The sequence below is a fragment of the Podarcis vaucheri genome (assembly GCF_965113315.1).
Source record: "Podarcis vaucheri genome assembly, chromosome: 1".
NCBI classification, from domain to species: domain Eukaryota; kingdom Metazoa; phylum Chordata; class Lepidosauria; order Squamata; family Lacertidae; genus Podarcis; species Podarcis vaucheri.
In genome coordinates, this window is record NC_138759.1 from 119,732,045 (window position 1) to 119,754,884 (window position 22,840).

Genomic DNA, 22,840 nt, shown 5'->3' on the forward strand with positions numbered 1-22,840 from the left:
TGAGTTTTTGACTTGTGTCAGTTTGTTCCTTCTGCAGGGCGAGGGATCTGTTAAGACAGGCCATCCCTACAGAGGCTGGTGGATTCTAAAGAACTTTGTGAGATTCCTGTGCTGGCATGGTTGTGAAATGTAGGGTGATCTGGGCAATTGTTAATTGTTCCTTGGCATTTTCCCCTGCTAGGCAGAGCCAATACAATTCTTTGGTGCAGGGCAAGTTGAGGACAATGAAAGGAGTTGAGAGGCAACTAGAATACAAGTGGAGGAAAACTCATTTTCAAGCCTTCTTCCCCAGCAGTTATGGTGCTGAATAATCAATTCTTTTCCACTAGCCACCATTGCATCCTCTCAGTATTTCCCGGTGGACCTTTCTTAAGTGGTTTGAGGCCTCTTAAGCTCTGGCCCTTTGGATGGTGTAGCAGAGCCCTCAGTGGCATGTTATGACACATGTAAGAGTCATTTTGAGGGTACAATTGTTTGCATCCACCACAACTTAGATTCCACAGTTGTTGCAGTTCATCTGTGGAGATGGCCATTATGCTGTCTGGTCCCATATTGTTGGATGAATTTCAGTAATTTGGACTCTGGCAGATGGACTTGGGGTTCGGTCATGATCGTGTGACAATGTTTTTGCATGTCATTCTAGCAGGAAGAGGATGACTTGCAGACTTAGAGAACTGGGCCTAGTTACCCATGGAGGACACTGATTTTCTAAATCCATTTCAGTTGGAGTTCAGGCCTGGTTTTGTCAGTAAAACCATCTTGGTTGTCCTCTGGGAAGAGTGGCAAGAGGAATGTAACCCAAATGATGCTCATTGTTTAAATTAGGGATGGGGGGAAATAATGTTTCAATGCAAAATTTCCTGAACTGGTAAGTGAACTGAATCACAGCTAACATTCCAAAGGTTCACCTTTCTGAATTTTGTCCTGTAGTTCTCCCACCAGAAAGTGAATATTATTTACAAAACTACAGTTTATTAGCAAAAAATATTTGTGGGTGTGTGTATTACTAGACAAAATTGCGCACAAAATACATGCATTGGGAGAAATGCGCATTAAAATCTATATGAATTTTCATGTGGATTTCTTAAATGTGGAAATGGGGCAAATAGTAAACTTTGAAAAATGAGAAGCAGAGAGAAAACAAAACTGACAGACTCATTCACTCCTAGTCTTAACCTTGGATGTACATTGGTCATTTATAACATTAGAAATGTGTTATTAAAATGTGACACCAGAGGGTGCTGTAGAGCAGCGAGCCCTCAACAGAGGAAAATTGCATTGGGAGTTATATAATGTTACATTTAATAACATTTTTACAGATCAATGTAGATCCTGCCCTTGTTTATATTTGATATATATTATAGAACCTAGTTAAATCATTTTAAGAGGCAACTAAATAATATAAATTGCAAATTAATAAATACCGTACATGGCTGTATTCAAATATTGTTGCAGGTGCTGCTTCAAAACATCCTGATGAGTAAATATGTGGAATATTTCCTGGTGGAGGTCAGTAGCTGGCAAAAGATCTTAATGGTAGCAGACATGGTAATTTCACTGTGGCTGGAAGTGCAGCAAACCTGGGCTCATCTCCAGAGTATTTTCACCAATTCTGAGGATATACGGAAGCAGCTTTCAGAAGATGCTAAAAGATTTGAGGGGATTGATAAGGATTTCAAGGTATGAACAAGCATCTCAGTCTTTCCTTCTCCATAAACTATGCGAGAGAGAAAAGAATGAAGACTTATCTCAAATTCAAACCTTAAAGTCCTCGCAGTTGGTTTGTTCTGCAGTTTGTAATTCATCTCTTCTGGCATGCACATATACTTTAGTCCAATTAAGCTCTAATCAACAGGGGAACCTCTGCTTCTTAATGGTGGTGTAGGAGGGTATTCGCCAGGCAAAGTGCTTTTGCACTCAGCGCCTCCCTGGCCCCCGCATTCCATGCCAGAGCGAGAACCAGGTAATGAGACAGACTGCGAGTGAAGCCTGTTCCGCCCGCCCCCCCGGGGGGGGGAATTTGCAATAATGATTTACCCTCTATCATCCTTGTTTTTCCATCGCCTACACTCTCCCGCTGCCATGGGGGCTGCCGCCATTAAGGCAGACCGGAACCAGAAGCCTGCAATTTTTATCTCCCTTAAACTCTATAGCTGCTGAATTTTTAGAGCCTATTGAATTGTCACTCATCTGGTCACATTTGGTCATCAAGAGTCACTTTCAAGCAGTTGTGCAGAAATACTTTCGTATAATGGACAGATCTAGCTTTTGTTTCAAGTTTTTAATGTGACACGTTTCTTACATAAATACAAATTCCAAGGGGTAGTCATGTTGATCTGGTGACAGCTTAAAGACCACCTTCAAAGCTGTGTTACTATTATAATAATAAACTACTGTATAATGAAGTTGAATGCTGAATATGCATCTCTTTACCCTGGCCTCTCTGGGACGCGGGTGGCGCTGTGGGTTAAACCACAGAGCCTAGGACTTGCCGATCAGAAGGTCGGCGGTTCGAATCCCCGCGACGGGGTGAGCTCCCATTGCTCGGTCCCTGCTCCTGCCAACCTAGCAGTTCAAAAGCACGTCAAAGTTCAAGTAGATAAATAGGCACCGCTCCGGCGGGAAGGTAAGTGGCATTTCCGTGCGCTGCTCTGGTTCGCCAAAAGCGGCTTAGTCATGCTGGCCACATGACCCGGAAGCTGTACGCCGGCTCCCTCGGCCATTAAAGCGAGATGAGCGCCACAACCCCAGAGTCGGTCACGACTGGACCTAATGGTCAAGGGTCCCTTTACCTTTACCTTTACCCTGGCCTCTCACACTTGAGATGTGTGTGTTTTGTACCCACTCTAGTCCCATGATGGTAATTTGTTTTAATTACTTTAAAATTCTGAATTATTATTTTTTTGGTATCCCACCTTGGAACCAATTACTACTACTACTATTACTAAATCAAATCAAATACCTTTATTGGCATCACTTACTACTACTATTATTCAACCTCTTTGCCCAGATCCTTTCTCACAATTAACCACATAAAGCAGGTAATTCTGACATATTTTTTCAGACTAAATATGACTTAGCCAGATTGTCTTAAATTCACATTCATGGCTGAGCAGAGATTTTTACCCTCTCCCCTATGCAAATGCAACACTCCGCTTGAAATGCCCTGTTGACTCTCAAAAAGAAGCTCCATCCCACTTTGAAATATTATTTTCATTTCCTTCTGCTTTTCCTCCCTCTTGGTTGTTCAGGAACTTATGGCTGAGGTGGTGAAGGCAAAAAAAGTCATAGAAGTAACAAACCAGATGGGATTACTTGGAAAACTGGAAGTTCTTCAACAAAGGTTTGACTTAAATGGATCTAAGGCTTACTTATGGAAGTATACATCTGAACAGGGTTCTAAAAGCCCTTTCTCTGGGAAGGAGGGGAGAATATTTGTTGCTATAATTGAAAATCAAAACCCTTGCTGATCTACTGCAAAACCACTCAGTGATCTGCCAGCAATTTATCTTCTGCAAGATAGATTATGGGTACAGTCATACCTTGGGTTGAAGTAGCTTCAAGTTAAGTATTTTGGGTTGCGCTCGCTGCAACCCGGAAGTAATGGAGCGTGTTACTTTCGGGTTTCGCCGCTCGCACATGAACAGATGCTCAAAATGACGTCACGCACATGCACAGAAGCAGCAAAACGCGACCCGCGGACGTGCAGTCGCATCTTATGTTTACTTCAGGATGTGAATGGGGCTCTGGAACAGATCCCGTTTGTATCCAGAGGTACCACTGTATTTGACTCCAGTGACTACCTCACTGGAAATTCTAATTTATGTTAGAAATCATTTTCTTTCTTTCTTTTACATTTGTGGACTTTGTTTTTCAGGCTCACACTTTGTGAGAAATCCTTAGCAGATTACTTAGATGCCAAGAGACTCACCTTTCCAAGATTCTATTTTGTCTCTGCAGTGGATTTGTTAGAAATCATCTCTAAAGGAACGCATCCCAAGCAGGTATTTTTCTGTTTCTCCCACTGACATTGTTTGCTTTGCTAATTCTTGATGGCAGCAAACTGAAGCCATAACATGATTAACTTTGTAACCCTGGTCAACAGATTACAAGGCACTTGGTGAAGCTCTTTGACAATGTGGCCGACCTTAAATTTGAAGAGGACACAAACACTGAAATACAAATGGCCATAGGGATGTACAGCAGAGAAGGAGAGTTTGTGGTCTTCTCGGAGCCCTGTTTCTGCAAGGGGCAGGTAAATCCAGAGGCAGAGAGCAAGCCAGGAGAAGGGTATCATATCTGGATCTGGGGCTGAGAACAATTAGCTTAGCAAAGTCCACAGCAAGTCAGTGCAAATCAAGTATTTTGTTTTGTTTTGTTTTGTTTTGTTTACGTATTTTATTTTATTTTATTTTTAAAATAAAATAAAATAAAATAAAAGGAAGGTCAGAAGCAGTTGGGAAGCGTAGCCAATATGTTTTTAATACATGGTTGGAAGAAAAATTAGTAAGGAAAGTTAATAAGAATATATAGATGATTTGAGAAGGTTGTAGAATGCAAAGATTATTGTAAATTGTATAATGTGGAGGAAATCGAGTGGGGGCAGAGGGAAGTGGGAGGAAGGAGAAAAGAATAATATGATAGATTGAGGAAATAGAAATGTAAATGTATGGGGGGATGGGGAGGAAATGGTGTTGGCTTTGGTACATCTGTATTGTAAAATAATATGTGAAAACCAATATATATATATATATATATATATATATATATATGCAGGTTTTGGTGTCTTCGGGTGTCTTCCCGTGTAAGAGTCAGGGTGTCTGTGCGACGTTTCGACGAGGTCTCACTCGTCATCTTCAGGCTGGTGCTTTCGGCTTCTTGTTACTGGAACAGAGTAACAAGCTCTGTTCCAGTAACAAGAAGCCGAAAGCACCAGCCTGAAGATGACGAGTGAGACCTCGTCGAAACGTCGCACAGACACCCTGACTCTTACACGGGAAGACACCCGAAGACACCAAAACCTGCATTCCTATACCCGTGAAAATCTACGAAAGCATATATATATATATATATATATATGTTTTTAATACAGTGGTACCTCGGGTTACATATGCTTCAGGTTACAGATGCTTCAGGTTACAGACTCCGCTAACGCAGAAATAGTACCTCAGGTTAAGTACTTTGCTTCAGGATGAGAACAGAAATCGCACGGCGGCAGTGGGAGGCCCCATTAGCTAAAGTGGTGCGTCAGGTTAAGAACAGTTTCAGGTTAAGAACGGACCTCCGGAACGAATTAAGTACTTAACCCGAGGTACCGCTGTACTGTGTTGATCAGTCTGCCAGCAGCCTCTTCCTGCATCTCTTTAAGGGCTTTTGGAAGTCTAGGTCCAAGGAAAGCAGGGGAACTTGCAATCTCACTCAGCCTTTGGCATTCCAAAAAACAGGACCTTGTGTGAAAGCTCATTGATAGGCACCACCTAAAAGCACAGAGTCCTAGAACCTCAGAATTGGAGAGGAGCTCCCCCTATTGTCAAGCACAGGGGGAGTGAATGGGGGGGCATGCAGGAATTACTGAGGATAAGGACATATCTGAATGAATGATTTCCCTTCTATTCCTTTGGCTGTGTACGTTGCATGAAAAAGGCACAAAACATAGCTGTCAACCGTCCCTTATTTGGCGGGAAACTCCCTTATCCCAGCGTCGTTTCCCACTTCTGTCCCTGATTGATGGTGTCCCATAAATTTCCCGGGTTTCAAAAGATGCAGCTCCTCTCCCTCCCTCCCTCCCTGCCGGCCAGGGAGGAGGGAGGCTCCAACTGTGTTGATTGGCTGAGTTGCTCATCCAATAAGGAGTCTAAGAATGACTGGGGGGTGGAGCTTGCATGCCTTGTGCCAATCAAATCGGCCGCATTGCCTGGGGACTCGCCTTTGCTCAGCGCTTCCCAGCAGAGAGGTGACAGTGGTTTTCCCTGCTGCATCCCCTTTGCCGGGTTGCTGTGCTGTGGGAACCACCGCTTGAGGCTTCGTTGGGTTCCGGGTTGACTAAAATCCCTTATTTTGGCTGCTGATCCCTTATTTTTGAGGCTGCTGGACCCTTATTTTCAAATCTGTAAGTTGACAGCTATGGCACGAAAGCACGTTAAAAAGAAGTGGGCTTTTCTACTGCGTGACTCCATAATATCAGTGTACCTGTCTACATGCTTCAGGCAGAATGCTGGTTAAGCTCCTTAGAGGAGGCCATGCACAGGACAGTCAAGCAGAAGATAATGGAAGCTGTGGCAGCCTATGAGGATAAGTCCCGAGACCAGTGGCTGTTTGACTTCCCGGCCCAAGTGGCGTTAACCAGCAGTCAAATCTGGTGGGCAGCTGATGTCAGAATGGCTTTTGACCGGCTCGAGGAAGGCTTTGAAACGGCCTTGAAAGATTACAATCGCAAACAGGCAAGTGCAATAGCCCTCGAAAGGGGAGCATGTGCCACAAAACCCACAGCTTGCAACACAAATGTCCCAGCATCAGCCCCAGAAATAGCCTTTGCTGCTGACAGTTTGTTGTTGTTGTTGTTTAGTTGTTTAGTCGTGTCCGACTCTTCGTGACCCCATGGACCAGAGCACGCCAGGCACTCCTGTCTTCCACTGCCTCCCGCAGTTTGGTCAAACTCATGCTGGTAGCTTCAAGAACACTGTCCAACCATCTCATCCTCTGTCGTCCCCTTCTCCTTGTGCCCTCCATCTTTCCCAACATCAGGGTCTTTTCCAGGGAGTCTTCTCTTCTCATGAGGTGGCCAAAGTATTGGAGCCTCAGCTTTAGGATCTGTCCTTCCAGTGAGCACTCAGGGCTGATTTCCTTCAGAATTAATAGGTTTAATCTTCTTGCAGTCCATGGGACTCTCAAGAGTTTCCTCCAGCACTACTACTACTACTACTACTTCTTCTTCTTCTTCTTCTTAAAAATATTTATGGCACACACACACACAAAAATGAATATGGCAGTGCACGCATAAAAACAATACTACAAGGGCATCAATACAAACATTAGAAAAAACTGGTTGGTAAAAATTTCGTGTCCCAAAGGCTTGTCTGAACTCAATACAGTTTGTAAAAAACTCTAAAAGAAAGCATGTCAGTATTCTGTTGGCAGCAAGCTCCACAGGGGATGGCCTGCCACACTAGTCATGAAGGACCGCTGAATTTGCGAAATATTCAGCAGTATTCAAGTTCCTTTCAACAAATACATGAATAAAAGTGGGCTCCATCAAAAGATCTCAGTGGCTGGAGGTGGAGCAGATCCCAGGTGTCCTTTCCAAGCGGGAGTTCACATCCACTTATGGCTTCTCCTCCTCACTATCTGATAAACCACACAAACACAGAAGGGGAAGAAGAAGGCATAAAACACAGCCTCCCTGCTCTGTGGGGCTGCATAGAGCAGGGGTCAGCAAATTTTTCAGCAGGGGGCCGGTCCACTGTCCCTCAGACCATGTGGGGGGCTGGACTATATTTTTGGGGGGGCGGAATGAATGAATTCCTATGCACACTATGCACACCAGGAGGGCCCCACAAATAACGCACGGATGCATTTAAAAAGGACACGTTCCATGCAAGAACACCAGGCAGGCCAGACAGTATTGTGGATGATAAAAATTTGAAATTTGAAAAAAATCTTACCTGCACTGATGATAGTCATTGTTTGGATGGGGGGGGTCCCTTCCTGGGTTTGGTGCTTCATTGTGACCTCCTGGGCCTCCTTCTGCCATCACACTTTGGGGGTGTGATGGGGGCCCTCCCGCCGGCAGCAGAGGCTGACTCGCTGCCGTGCCGGTGGTGGGGCAAGCTCCAGACTGCAGGAGGGTCTCCAGAGGCCAGATCACCACTGCGCAGCCAGCGGGGAGCGCTCCTGCCTGTTCTCCCCACCCTCTCTCTTTTCTGTCCCCCCATAAATCTCTTACCTCCCCCCCACCGCCCTAGATGGTGCCTCTTTTCCCGCCAGCGGCATCTCCGCCTCCTCCTTTTCCTCCTCCTGCACCTCCTGAAGGAGGACTTTGCGTGAGAACAAGCAGTGGATTCTCTCTTTCTTGTCTTTCCCCCCAGGGAGCTCAGACAGCGGCCAAGCCAGGTTAGCGACCCTTGCGGGCTTCATTTAGCCTGTGGACCATAGTTTGCTGACCCCGGCATAGAGCATACACAGCCCTTCTTACAACAAGGGTTCCAGAGTCACCCGGGGAGCGAGAGGGAGCCTTTTGCCTAGTCGCCAAGGATGTGCAACAATGGCAGATACACCCTGATAGCGACCATTTTCTAGTGCTGTGCATGGGGCATGGGACTAGGAAGCAGGAGAGGGGAGTTTAAGCCTTACCAGAGGGATAAGAGAGATGGTCCCACTCACCTTTCCCATGCCTGCAAAGGAGAGGGAGTTTCTGGACTCGAAGCCACAGTGCAGACAATACAGAACGGTTCCCTAACCACCACCACCACAGCCACTCGTAGTAGCAGACAGTCATCAGACACATTCGTTCACCTTTAAATGCAAACTGGATCTAATTTTTCCCTTTTTCCTACACAGGAGTGGCATTCCGTTGACATGATAGGCTTCTGCCCAATTCTACAGCACCTCAGCCTTCAGATCTTAAGCATATGATTGTACTCCTAAGGCAGCAGAATAAAGGAACACAAACCTCTCCCCCTCTCTTAATTTTGATAAAGGAGTTTAAATAACAAAGCACCGTTTGGCTAATACGGATTGTTTTTCTAAAATGCCGTATGATACGTGCTACATTTCAACCTCTTAATAATTCCATCACACTGAACACGAAAGCAAATGCAGTACAAATGAGTCTGCCCACCAGTATTTAATTCATATTGGAATAAAAGTAATGGCTACTATCTGAAAAGTGTATCTTTGTTATTAAGGAAGCAAATTACAATTACCAGAAAACAATACCACTATTAGTTTGCAAAAGTTATTTGCGTTGATTAAAAGCACCAATAAGTATGCCTTGCTACCAGAACTGCTCCATTTAGCACTTGACATATAATAGGTTTTTTCCCCTTCACAGTGTAATATCTCCATTGAAATATAATTATTTTGCAGATTGCTCAACTGAACGCCCTTATAAACATGCTGTTAGGGGAACTCACCCCTGGAGATCGTCAGAAGATCATGACAATATGCACAATTGATGTACATGCTAGAGATGTTGTAGCCAAGCTTATAGCACAGAAGGTAATTTGTTGCAGAGCAATTACCCTAATGCATTTTTAAAAGCATAAGATAAAGAATAATTTCATTTGTTGAAAAGATTTCGAGTTGCTTATGTATAATGATGACAGAATATTTTGATCCAGTCAATTTCTGTCCTTTTTCTTTCGATTCAGGACTGAAGATAATTGCATTTACCAGTTGAAAAAATGCTATTTAAATATATATAGATATGTGTGTGTTTGTCCAAATGTTTAAAGTGTCTTATTAAAAATGTATGCTATAAAGTGACAGCAGGTTCTCAGTGATCTGTCCCAGACCTGTTAAATGTTACCATGAAAATGTGCATTTATTCCAGCTGGCTTTGCGATTTAAATTGTATAAAATACTATGATTGGATATTAATTTGGCAGAGTACTTTCTCTTCTCTTCTTTTAGTGCATTGTTGGCTGCCCACCCCCCACCCGGCAAGACGTCAATGATAACTTAAAAGCTCCTTCTAGGCCTCATTCAAAATGGGTGTATGCTCTGTGTACCAACTGCTTAGTGGTAAAGCTCATGTCTTGCATGCAGAAGGCAATTACAGCTTTGGGTTTTCTTTTTTAGGGAGGTGGGTGAGCAAGATATTCTCACTAGGCTGCTCTTAGGACTGGCTCTCTTACTAGGCAGAGTGATGCAGCTTCTTCAGGCAGCAGATGCTGAGAGAAGTAGAGACCGGACAGAGGGGCATGTACCATGCAGCTTCTTATAGGGACCGGGTGGCACTGGGGTCTAAACCACTGAGCCTCTTGGCAGTGGCGTAGCGTGGGGGGTGCCAGGGGTGCCGGCCGCACCGGGCGCAACATTGGGGGGGGGGCGTTTGGCCCGCCCTTCGCAAGACAAAAGTCCATAGGGAAATCTCCGGGACAGCGGGGAAGCGCAGTGCGTCTTCCCCACTGTCCTCGGACCTCCTCCGAAGCCTGGCGGTGGGGCAGAGAGACCTTCTCCCCGCGCCAGCCTTCGGATGGCTGTCCTGAAGACTTGTGTTGGGAGCAGTGGCGTAGCGTGGGGGGTGCGGGGGGCCTGCCGCACCTGGTGCAACATCTGGGGGGGGGGGCGGAAGAGACTCGAGTGCTAAAATCCACGGGTTAGGGGGCGCAAATTACTTGCCTTGCCCCGGGTGCTGAGAACCCACGCTACGCCACTGCCTCTTGGGCTTGCTGATCGGAAGGTTGGCAGTTTGACGGAGTGAGCTCCCGTTTCTCTGTCCCAGCTTCTGCCAACCTAGCAGTTCGAAAGCACGCCAGTGCAAGTACAGTGGTACCTCGGGTTACATACGCTTCAGGTTACAGACTCCGCTAACCCTGAAATAATACCTCGGGTTAAGAACTTTGCTTCAGGATGAGAACAGAAATCGCGCAGCAGCGGCGCAGCAGCAGCAGGAGGCCCCATTAGCTTAAGTGGTGCTTCAGGTTAAGAACAGTTTCAGGTTAAGAATGGACCTCCAGAATGAATTAAGTACTTAACCCGAGGTACCACTGTAGATAAATAGGTAGCGCTGCGGTGGGAAGTAAACAGTGTTTCCATGCGCTCTGGCACTCGTCACGGTGTTCTGTTGTGCCAGAAGCGGTTTAGTCATGGTGGCCACATGACCCAGAAAGCTGTCTGTGGACAAATGCCGGCTCCCTCAGCCTGAAGCAAGATGAGCGCCGCACCCCATAGCTGCCTTTGACTGGTTTCACCGTCCAGGGGTCCTTTACCTTTATTACCTTCCATGCAGCCTTCTCTGGGCCTCCTAAGCTAGCCTGCCATCCTCTAGTGTGATGGAGGTCTCTGCCCTATTGCCAGTGTTGAAGTAAGATTCTACTGTCAGTCTATGCTATTGTATATGGAATGGAGGCGGAATCATATTGCCCTTCTCCCCAGGGAACAAATGTCTTGCCAGTGCCCTTCCCCATCTCCCTTGGTTCCCTTCTGTAACTACTTTCCACTATCCCTCTGCAGTGGCGTAGCGTGGGTTGTCAGCACCCGGGGCAAGGCAAGTAATTTGCGCCCCCTAACCCGTGGATTTGCACCCCCTAACCCTAACCCCCAGATGTTGCGCCCGGTGTGGCCGGCCCCCCTGCACCCCCCACGCTACTCCACTGTCCCTCTGACCCAATCTGCAACACTGCCCAGAGGGAGAAAGCAAGGGAAGTAGCAGATTCCCTTCCTCTTCCATGCTCTTTTCACTGCTTAGGTAGGTGAAGAGGCAACAGTATCAGAGGGGAAGCAGGACTCAGGCTCTGGAGGTCAGCAAAGGAACCCCTTCTGTGGTGTGTGACTTGGCAGTGCCAAATCTTCATGATAGACCTGTCAGAACCAAACCCCACCCCTTCCAGCTGAATCCCTTGAATCTCCAGTTTCAAAGATATTTTCTGCTAGTCAAAGTAGTTAGTACTAGATTTGACAGTCCAGTCATTTGGCTCAGCATAAAGCTGATTCATAGGGCCAGGTGTGGTTCCTGATTTTCAATACTGTGAAGCTACGTGGTACCTTGGTTGTTGGACTTAATCCGTTCTAGGACTCCGTTCGACTCCCAGAACCATTCGAAAACCAAGGCACAGCTTCCAATTGGCCGCCGGAGCTTCCTGCACCCAATTGGAAGCCGTGGAAGCTGCGTCGGATGTTCGGCTTCCGAAAAATATTCGCAGACTGGAGCACTCACTTCTGGGTTTGCAGCATTTGGGAGCTGATTTGTTCGGGAGCCAAGCCGTTCAAGAACCAAGGTACCACTGTATCTTTGAAAGACATGGGAGAATCAAGGAACGTGGTGGCTAATTACACATCACCAAAAAAGAGGAAATGATTCACTGTAAAAGAGACCAAAAGACCAGATAGGTTTGCATAAATGCTGCATATGATATTTTATACATGCAAATTTAGAAAAAACAACAACCAATGATTTAAATATAAATGCAGTAGATCTCACCATAATAGGGAAGCCTGAGACCAGGTGAGCTATGTTGCTGCTCAGTCTGTTGGTGGGCAACTTCAAATCTGCTGCTCTCCCATCATTTTGTTTATCTTTAAACCAGATAGCCTTCAAATAGAAGGTACCTTCAAATAACGTCCTCTATGAAGTAGGACACATGGCCATCCTACTCAAGAACCTGCACTGTCAGTTGCCCAACACGATGTCTCAATTTAATACACTGGCATAGAGATGGAGGGGCTGAATGTTTGGAAGGCTTCCCAACCTATGGTGCGACTTCATAAGCGGCGTATCGATTCATCAGCTGGTCTATGTCAAAACTGCAAAGGGAGAATCAGATAGCAGAAAGGGCCATAGCCCAGTGGTGGAGGCGAGCATCTGCTTTGGTCCCAAATTCAATCCATGACATCTCCCAAGAGGACTGAGGAAGACCCTGGAGTGCCATTGCCAGTCAGGACTGAGCTAGATGGACCAATGTTTCTGACTTGGGATATGGCAGCACCCTATGGTCCTAACCCAGTTCTCCATGGAGGGTGTATTTGCGTGGAATGTTAAACCTTCCATAGAGTTTGTTAGTACAAACTGGGTCCCCACACTCTTCTCCATTTTCACAGGGCTTGAACAGGGCTCTAGTGCAGCGGTTCTCAACCTGTGGGTGCCCAGATGTTGTTGGACTACAACTCCCATCATCCCTGACCACTGGTCATGCTGGCTAGGAATGATGGGAGTTGTAGTCCAACAACATCTGGGGACCCACAGGTTGAGAAACACCGCTCTTGTGGTTTAGGCTACTGCAATGCGAGGTGCTAAGCATTTGAGTTCTTGTTGAGGGCAATATATATTCTGTGTAGCTTGTCTTTAAGGAAGGAATATAAGAAATGGAGAAAAGTATCTGAGCTTTGTCAATGGTTTGCCCTTTGCAGAACCAACTGATGGTTTCAAGAGGTAAATTGAATAGCTGTGCCCAATAAACGTATGCAAAGCGTGTTTTGTTTTCTTCTGCTTGGTGGCTGGGTCCTACTTAACTTCAAGTGCGAGGCCAAGGAGCTTAGAGGCCCCTTTATCTCTACATTAAACTATAGGCCACTGGGCTCCACGCAGGGAACTCTGTGGGGGCAGTAGGATCCCTTTGCCCCTTGCTCTTATATAGCAGCCCTGCACTTGATAAGCTGCTTTTGAAATTCAGGGGAGTTTCAAAAGCGGATTATGTTCAGCCATCACAAGAAGCAACTGCGGCCAGAAAGGCTGCAGTCCAGACTGCCCTTTTCTCTCCTTTCTCTTTGGGCTGTTTCCGGAAACATCTGTTAACCTGTTGCTCTCTTCCTCTTTTCAGGTATCCAATGGACAGGCATTTACTTGGCTATCGCAGTTGCGCCACAGGTGGGAGGAAGAGCAGAGCAAGTGCTTCGTCAACATTTGTGACGCTCAGTTTCAGTACTTTTACGAATACCTTGGAAACAGCCCCAGGCTTGTAATTACGCCACTGACCGACAGGTGAGGACAGTATTGAAACTGGTTGAAGGGAGGCGGTTGTAAGAGAGGCAGGTGGTAGGTGGGACGAGGAGCAGAGCAAGTGCTTTGCCAACATTTGTGATGCTCAGTTTCAGTACTTTTACGAATACCTTGGAGCCAGTGTGGTGTAGTGGTTAAGAGCGGTAGTCTCGTAATCTGGGGAACCGGGTTCGCGTCTCCGCTCCTCCACATGCAGCTGCTGGGTGACCTTGGGCTAGTCACACTTCTTTGAAGTCTCTCAGACCCACTCACCTCACAGAGTGTTTGTTGTGGGGGAGGAAGGGAAAGGAGAATGTTAGCCGCTTTGAGACTCCTTCAGGTAGTGATAAAGCGGGATATCAAATCCAAATCCAAACAGCCCCAGGCTTGTAATTATGCCACTGACCGACAGGTGAGGACCACGTTGAAACTGGTTGAAGGGAGGCGGTTGTAAGAGAGGTAGGTGGTAGGCCTTCATGTTCCATCCTCTTGGAGGTTCTTCTCGATCTCATGATTTGCCAGTGAACATATAAGAATAAAACATCGAAAGGTCTAGGACTGTGTGAATATTCAGAGAGGAGGGGCAATGTTTGCAATTCCCTTCTCAAAACAGACCAGGGATGGAGAGCCTGTGGAACTTCAGATGCTGTTGGACTCCAATTCCCACCAGACTCCCTTCCAGCCTGCATGGCCAAAAGTGAGTTGGGAGTCCAATGACCTCTAGAGAGCTTCCCCGTCTCTGAAATCAGGAGGTTTCCTTGTATTTTCTTAATGTTGATCATCGGGTCTGAAGAAGCAGTGCTGAATTGGTCCATAATAGCTGTGTATTTCATTTAAAAAAGGAAAAAGAACATCCCTTTATTATTTTAGCATGGAATGAATGCTTTTTGTCCAGGACAATGGTCCTTTAGACTTGTTATCTGGCACTCTGTTTAAAAAGAAAGAAAGAGCCTGTGCAGAACTCTTTTAACAGTTGCTGAATAAAAATCGCTTTCCACTGAACATAATCATCTTGTTGTGGTGCAATGCATAATAACAGTTGCAGGGAGAAAATCTGCAGCAATTTTGAATATTCTTTCTGCCGAAATTGTTTATCCACATTGCCAGAGCCTTTAAGGAAGTACTGATGTTTTCTGCATTGTCGGGAGCAGCTGTCTCTGTCTCCTCCTGTGGCTGTCTGCCTGCTAACTAGGCAGATGGCAGACAGTAGCTGAGGTGTGTCTGCTATATACAGGACTAACTTTCCTGGCTAGCAGAAAGCACAGCTGCCACGCTATTATGATGGTGATGATGATCCTTCTGTATTTTGAGACATGGGAAGCCTTGTGTGGAGCCATGTACTTTGAAGGGGTGATTAGGGTTTCTTTTTCAATGCACCGAGTAAGCACTTAAATAATCAAGCTGCCAAGTGGCATGAAAATATGGGAAATTCCTATTAATTTACCATTTTGTGTAAGGATCAGGCAAGGAAATAAGCTTCTAAGAAGTGAATGAGATTTGTTTGCCACAGGCATCGGCATCTTTTGTACTCGGGATATACATACACACAGAAACACAAAGCAGGGCACAGCCTAGGTGCTCTCAACAGGCACGGTTGGCCCGCCTAGCGTCAAAAATCATATTTCTTTTCTGGCGTCTTTTCTGCAGAAGATGAAGGGAGGCTGGGAATAGTGAGATCAGGGCATAAAGATTAGCTCCAGGAAAGATTTTTTAAAAAAATAAAAAAGGCAAGACAGGAGAAAGTTTTGACAACATCTCCAAAAGACAGGATATTTTCAAAGCTGCGTTATCTGATGCATGACACCAGTAAGAAAAAGCCGATCCTCACATCCTTCATAAGGATCATTTTACATGGGGGATAGCTTACACTTTGTCATTACGAGGCTTGTAAAAGCCTCATCGTGATGCATGCTTCCAACATACCACATAGTATGTGGCACTTGTTTTTCTGCCTGGCACTGAGAATTTCCATGCCATTTTGCTACCTACATTCTGCTGATCTGGAAATGTTCCAGGAAGAATGGCATATTGAGCTATTGTGGTGGTGTGTGAAAGGGAGACGATACGAATAAAGATAATGGCTTTGGATGCTAAGTTGCCATGAGTGGAGCTCTGCTCATGAGATGCTCCAGAAGGAAGGAAGGGGTGGGAGGCAGGCAGGTAATTTCTGCCAGTTTCTCCAGCAACCCTCTCTTCTCTTCTGAAAATCTGCTCCACTGGAAGAATGTGGGAGGTGCTAAGAAAATTAGAGAAAAATTGAGCCAGCAGTGACTCGAATGTGTGTTTCCTTTGTGGAAGGGCAAGTTAGGGTCTAAGCCACTGAATGGACCAATCTTTGATGGGGTTGCAAATGGGAACAAGATTCTGTGGGTACTTTGGGTACCTGTGTTGATAACAGTTGGATGGTGCTGAAGCTTAGTGACGATGATGTCCACACCTGTTTTCTAGGTGTTGATTTATTAGGAGACTCAGATCCTGTCATAATTATCTAAACCAGACACGACCATAGATGACTAGATTTCAGGCCTGTGTACATGAAAATCAAAATCTTGTGTGTGGTTTCTAAAGACAAGTAAACTGCTGGAACTGTGAATAAGATCAAGACCTGTCCAGACCTTCCTAATTCTTTTTTCTGCCTTCATTTAAAAGAAGGAAGGATTTCTGAAAAATATAAGAAAGGGCAGGTTGTGCTGATGAAGTGAATATCAAGCTACCACAAAGATAATCACTGATTAAATGTTTTCCCTTCATTTGCTCTGTCTCCAAGCAAACCCATTTTCCATGTCAGGAAACGATCCCCATTAGTGCTCAAGTTTGAATGTATTGTTCCATAATCATTTTCAGATTACTCTTCCCTTCAGACTTGGCTCAGTGAATATACAGGACTGAGCTCTTAATAAATAAGCATCTCAATGGCCATTATAGGCTTTGAAATACCAAACGCAATAACATGTGGCATGGCTCACAGAGTCTTAAATGGATCTCTACAGGTGTTGTTTGTTGTTGTTTAGTCATTTAGTCGTGTTCGACTCTTCGTGACCCCATGGACCAGAGCACGCCAGGCACTTCTGTCTTCCACTGCCTCCCGCAGTTTGGTCAAACTCATGCTGGTAGCTTCGAGAACATGTCCAACCATCTCGTCCTCTGTCGTCCCCTTCTCCTTGTGCCCTCCATCTTTCCCAACATCAGGGACTTTTCCAGGGAGTCTTCTCTTCTCATGAGGTGGCCAAAGTATTGGAGCCTCAGCTTCAGGATCTGTCCTTCCAGTGAGCACTCAGGGCTGATTTCTTTAAGAATGGAGAGGTTTGATCTTCTTGTAGTCCATGAGACTCTCAAGAGTCTCCTCCAACACCATAATTCAAACGCATCAATTCTTCGGCACTCAGCCTTCTTTATGGTCCAGCTCTCACTTCCATACATCACTACTGGGAAAACCATAGCTTTAACTATACTCTCTACAGGTAGATGCTTAAAAAAAAAACCAGCTACAGAAATTGCAAATTGAACTGTGGCCTTGGATTATTGTGGCCAAGTGTCCATTTAACAGAAGCACCTCTTTCAGTCACCTAAAGGAATTTGTCATGGTATTGACTTAGAAGTAGATAAAGTTGCTATCCTGACCTCAATGCAATCAGAGGCCACATCCAAGGGCCAAGCTTTTCTCCTTCAGATTATAACTGTTTTAACTGGACTGTCTTGGTAGAAATCCATCAGCAAGCTTTTAATTGTCATAGACTGTTTATTTAGGCTAACCCAGATCACCAAATGCTCTCGGACACAAAGGAATTGGTTGGAGATAATGTTAAGAACAACAGCTATGTTGTTCACGTGTGCTGGGGAATATTATCTTCCTGCTAAGCTGGGAGTTTCTGATTTCTATGCTTTGTACAAGTTTCACAGAGCTCTTATTTTGACAGGTAACAGGAGACAAAGCAACAGGAAAGTGCTCTCTTAACTATCAGCATTTAGTGCGGTGAATTTTCTACCTACTCCATGGCCCTTCTCATACTACTCCTGACTATAGGCAGAAAAGTTACATTTCCATAATTGCAAGAAAAGCTCTCTTTTTCTCTGCAGTAAAAATGCATAAAATAGATAATGTCCCATGCTTCTTTCAAAGTTTTGCATTGGGAGAAACTTTTTCCCATTCTTTATAATATGTTAAGGCATTTCCTATGGCCTCTAAGAGAAAGGTGTCAGGGTGTGTGGGTTTTAAACAATGAAGCTATCCACCTAGCTATAACTGAATCCCTCACCTATCCTTCCCCGTTTGTGTGTGCATGTGTGTGTGAAACTTTAAAAGTTTTGAAAAGAACAATAACATTCTTGTACATGACAGAAACAGCTGGTTAAAAAAAAGATAGGAAAGGCTGGCCACTTAGATTTCACCAGATGGGCAGAGAGTGACATGATCAATTAGATCTTAGTAAAGGCATAGGATCAATGTGCTGGAGGAGGGCATGCAAGAACAAACAAAGGAGGGCACCTTGTGGAGTTTAAGGAAAAAAAGTAGAGCATTGTGATCAGGAAAGGACAAAGGAAATAGCCCACTCCTTCAGAAGCCAATGGAGGCAGACCTACTTGCAAAGTACAAGGAGAACAGGTATACAGTAATAATAAGAAGTACTGTAGGGTTAGAGGATCATGTGGAGATGGTCACAGAAAAAAGCAAAAGTATGGTAGCGCTACGGGGAAAGGTTTTATGGAAGTCAAAGATATCAGAGAGCACACAAAAGACAATCACAAAGGTGAAGGAGATGAAGATCAAGGGCGGAGAAGAAGACTAATGAGGAAGAAGAGGATTCAGAGAAAGCTGGAGGACCTGGTGGGGCCTTCTAGAATGAGAGATGAAAGACCACAGGGCGGTAAATAGGAGAAGATATTTCTTCAAGCTAGCGAACAATGTCAGTGGCAGGAATCCTAGAAAGCTGTATCAACCGAGGCTGAATAAATGGTGGAAGGGGAAAGGCCAAGACGGGGCCTTGGGAAGAGTAAATGTCACCAAAAGTTCATACACGACACTTTTAGTTTGGGAAGAGGAATCAAGGCAGAAACGTTAGGGGGGGGAAGCTTGTCAAACTTATCGGCAAATGTTTAGCAGTGTAGTACTGCACAGTGAGTAGAATTAATGCTACTGGGACTTGCTTAGGCCAATGGCTTCCTCCTACGAATGAAGAGTTTGAGGAGAAATTGTTGTAAACCAAGTGCAGTTTTTGTTTTCTACAAATGATATTGTTTTGTGCCCTTCCAGCCATGCTTATCCTGCTGGATTCCAACTAGAGGTTGAGGCTAGCACTAATCAACATGGAAATCTGCACAGATAAACTTATTTTTGGTATTTGCTGTTCTTGTGTATTAGTGAGTCAACAGATGATTTCTGTGCCAGTTTTAAAACTTTTCTATTCCACTAAGTCTATGCAGGCAATTAAGAATATACCCTTCCACAGTTGTTAATTGATGTCTGCTTTTATTATTTATTTTATTGTTTTTATTTATGGTTTTATTGCTATAAACCGCTTTGATTTTTTTTAATCACATGGCAGTATGCAAATCTCTTTTTAAATAAATAAATACAGTGGTACCTTGGGTTAAGTACTTAATTCGTTCCGGAGGTCCATTCTTAACCTGAAACTGTTCTTAACCTGAAGCACCACTTTAGTTAATAGGGCCTCCGCTGCCGCCGCGCCGCCGGAGCACGATTTCTGTTCTCATCCTGAAGCAAAGTTCTTAACCCGAGGTACTATTTCTGGGTTAGCAGAGTCTGTAACCCGAAGCGTATGTAACCTGAAGCGTATGTAACCCGAGGTACCACTGTACATAAATCACCTTGGGGGAAAATATAATAAAATTGTTCTGTTGCTTTCTACCTTGTTTGAGTTTCTACACCATTAATAGAAGTCCCTTTGGTGATCAATTCCGTCTGGTGGAACTGAACGCTACTTGGTGGGAGAGTTCCATAGAAAACCCTAGCAATATGTTGCTCCTTTTGGGCCGCTGGCCAGCTGTTTGGGCTAGCTATGATAAACATGGAGTTCACCACAATCACCTTTTGGATTATGTGTGTGTGAGACACTCTGAGTTGCCTTATCTGACACTAAAAAATCCCTCTATCTGGAAGCACAGTGAATATTAGTAAAACAAGGAATAGCAATAATAAATTGGGAGGTGCACATATAGTAATTTGCTAGCAATCAAACAGTCTACTACAGCAGTACCTCGGGTTAAGAACTTAATTCGTTCTGGAGCTCCGTTCTTAACCTGAAACTGTTCTTAACCTGAGGTACCACTTTAGCTAATGGGGCCTCCTGCTGCCGCTGCGCGATTTCTGTTCTTATCCTGAAGCAAAGTTCTTAACCTGAGGTACTATTTCTGGGTTAGCGGAATCTGTAACCTGAAGCGTCTGTAACCTGAGGTACCACTGTATTTGTTCCCTGATTGTCCCATCCTTTCAAGGTGCTACTGTTGTTTCTGGATGTGGGCTTTTATCATTTGCAGCCGCTGCTACACAGTGACCTCTCCATTTGCTTCTTGGTGTTACCTCTGATTGGAAAGCACTTTTATATTACTGTCCAAAATAACTATGAAGATGTCAATTTAAAATACCCAGTATTGTGATTCTTTTCCACCTGAGACCTTACTAACAAGGACCTTAGATATAACACAACAACTCTAGGCTTGTGAGGAGGACCAGGTGAAAGTTGAGATAGGGTAATGTGGGGAGATAATACAGTGGTACCTCGGTTTAAGAACAGCCCTGTTTATGAACTATTCGGTTTACGAACTCTGCAAAACTGGAAGTAGTGTCCCGGTTTGCGAACTTTACATTGGTCTAAAAATGGCAGCCGAATGGTGGAAGGGCACTGGTGGCGGGAGGCCTCATTAGGGAAAGCGTGCCTCGGTTTAAGTGTGGGAATGTTCTGGGGTGCAGGAGAGGATATATTGACTAATTATATCCTTATCCAACTTGTGCTAACAAGTTCCCAAAATATCAGCAGAGTTTATAAACATTCCCCTTTAAGTTCGCAACGGTAACGTGTGCACAGGTTCGCTAGAACCTCTATAATAATTACTCTGGTAGTTTCCCCTTTGTTCCCTCTTAAAATACAAGACACAACACAGTCTTTATAAAAGTATAAAAGAGTTTACTCACGATCTGTTCACAATATGATCCCAGACGGCAGACAGGCTTAAAAAGGTAAAATACACTTAGAATCTATCTTATAGGAGGATAGCCCTCTCCTCTCTTGGCTGAGAGCCAAGAGGGCATCCTTCTTCTTCGAAAGGTGATGGCAGAGAGAGAGAGATGGCTGCCTGCTCTGTGCTTTTCTCATTACCTGCACAGGTGAGGCCACACCCACCTCTGGTCACATGCGGAGGAAGTCCGTCCCCAGGAAGTTTACCTGCTTGCTGGACAGACATCCCTCTCCATGTACACTCTAGGAATGTTGTCATTGACTGCTCCTGTGTTTACATCCCACATACCCCTTCTCAGGCAATACAACATATACAAAACATAAACAACTTTATTCAACCACCCAGAGTCCCAGCTTGACACGTAGATTCTGGAAACTCTCTCTTGGTAGGGGTTTCGTCAGGATGTCAGCAGTCATCTCTTGGGTGCTGCAGTAGGATAGCTCCACAAGTCCATCCTGGATCATCTGGCGTATGTAGTGGTATTTAACCCCAATGTGTTTTGTTCTGGCCAGGAACTTCTCAGTCTGCGTCAGCTTCAGGCAACTTTGATTGTCCTCTAGCAAGCTGACAGGCCCTTTTCTCACCAACCCAAAGTCCTTTATGAGTTGATCAAGCCAGGCGATCTCTCTGCAGGCTTCTGTTGCTGCAACGTATTCTGATTCTGTAGTCATTGTTGTCTGGCAACTGCTTTGAATCCTGCTGATTCTTCAGGAAGTCAGTAGCCATCGGTGTAGCAACTGGATGTGCGTCTTGCATCTGCATGTGCTCAATTAGCTCGTGGATCTTTTGTCTTTGGCTGAGAAGAAATGAGCCATCCTCTTCTCTTTCCACCTGGATCCCAAGGTAATACTGGAGATCTCCTAGCTCCTTGACCTCCACCTCCTTGCTAAGGTGCTTTACTATCTGTGTATAGTCTCTCTCACTTGCTGTGGCAATAATCAGGTCATCAACAAATGCTAGGATATATGAGAATTGTCCATTATTTGACTTACTGTACAAGCACTTGTCAGCGTCGCCTTGCTTGTACCCAAGTTGCGTCAACATTTTATGCAACTTCTGGTTCCAGGCTCTGGCAGCCTGTTTAAGTCCATAAAGTCCTTTCTGCAGTTTGCACACTAGATGTGCCTCATGTGGTTTTACAAAACCTTTCGGCTGCTTCATGTAAATTTCCTCTGAAATCTGCCCATGTAGAAAAGCGGTAGCAATGTCAATGTGTTTCACCCTCATTTTCTTGGAGGCTGCAATGCTTAAAAGCATTTTTACGCTGCTGTACCTCACAGTTGGTGCAAAAACTTAATCATAGTCTTCACCAAAACGCTGTGAAAATCCCTGTGCCACAAGTCTAGCTTTGTAGCGCTGCACTTCTCCTTCTGACCCCTTCTTAACCTTGAAAACCCATTTACTGCCAATGGCCTTCTTACCGGGAGGCAGCTCAGTGAGTGTCCAAGTCTTGTTCTGATGCAGTGCATCCATCTCCTCCTGCGCGGCCTTCCTCCAGAGACTGGCTTCTGCAGCTGGCATCTCCTGTATCTCTTCCCAAGTGGAAGGTTCCTGCGGAAATGCCGACCCTGCAAGGTAGGACAACCGTACTGGTGGGACACCTTTGTTGGTTCTGGATGAGCGTCTGACTTCTGGTTCTGCGACCGCATCAGCTTCCTCATCCTCCTCCAACGCAGGCATGTCCCCATCTGAGTCCTCATCTTCGTCTCTGGTGCCGCCAGGGTTCTGGTCCTCTGCGTCATCTGGTGCGTCGCCTGTAGGGGGCGCTGTAACACTCGAAGGCAGATAATTACTTTGTGGGGTCTCAAAAGGGAAATACACAAACTCTTGAGTCCTTTCCAACTCATCTGAAGAATCCACAACAGTGTTCTTAGTGTCTACTTTTCCATATTCATCAAAATAAACCGCATGGTATGCATTTGTCTTACCAGTTTGTAAATCCATAATTCTGTATCCTTTGCCTCCAGAAGCATATCCCACAAGGATACCTGCTTTTGCCCTGGAGTCAAG

The 22,840-nt window shown here is 45.0% G+C and overlaps 1 protein-coding gene across 1 annotated transcript in view; it reads left to right on the forward strand.

Moving 5' to 3' along the window:
* The window catches only part of LOC309525014 (dynein axonemal heavy chain 11-like), a 227,395-nt gene that overhangs the window by 30,540 nt on the left and 174,015 nt on the right, over positions 1-22,840 (forward strand). Inside the window, exons 17-23 of the mRNA XM_082210341.1 lie at positions 1,456-1,680; positions 3,252-3,343; positions 3,878-4,004; positions 4,106-4,255; positions 6,207-6,440; positions 9,085-9,216; positions 13,479-13,639. Of these exons, the coding sequence (XP_082066467.1) occupies positions 1,456-1,680; positions 3,252-3,343; positions 3,878-4,004; positions 4,106-4,255; positions 6,207-6,440; positions 9,085-9,216; positions 13,479-13,639 (1,121 nt within the window). The remainder of the gene's footprint in view (positions 1-1,455; positions 1,681-3,251; positions 3,344-3,877; positions 4,005-4,105; positions 4,256-6,206; positions 6,441-9,084; positions 9,217-13,478; positions 13,640-22,840) is intronic.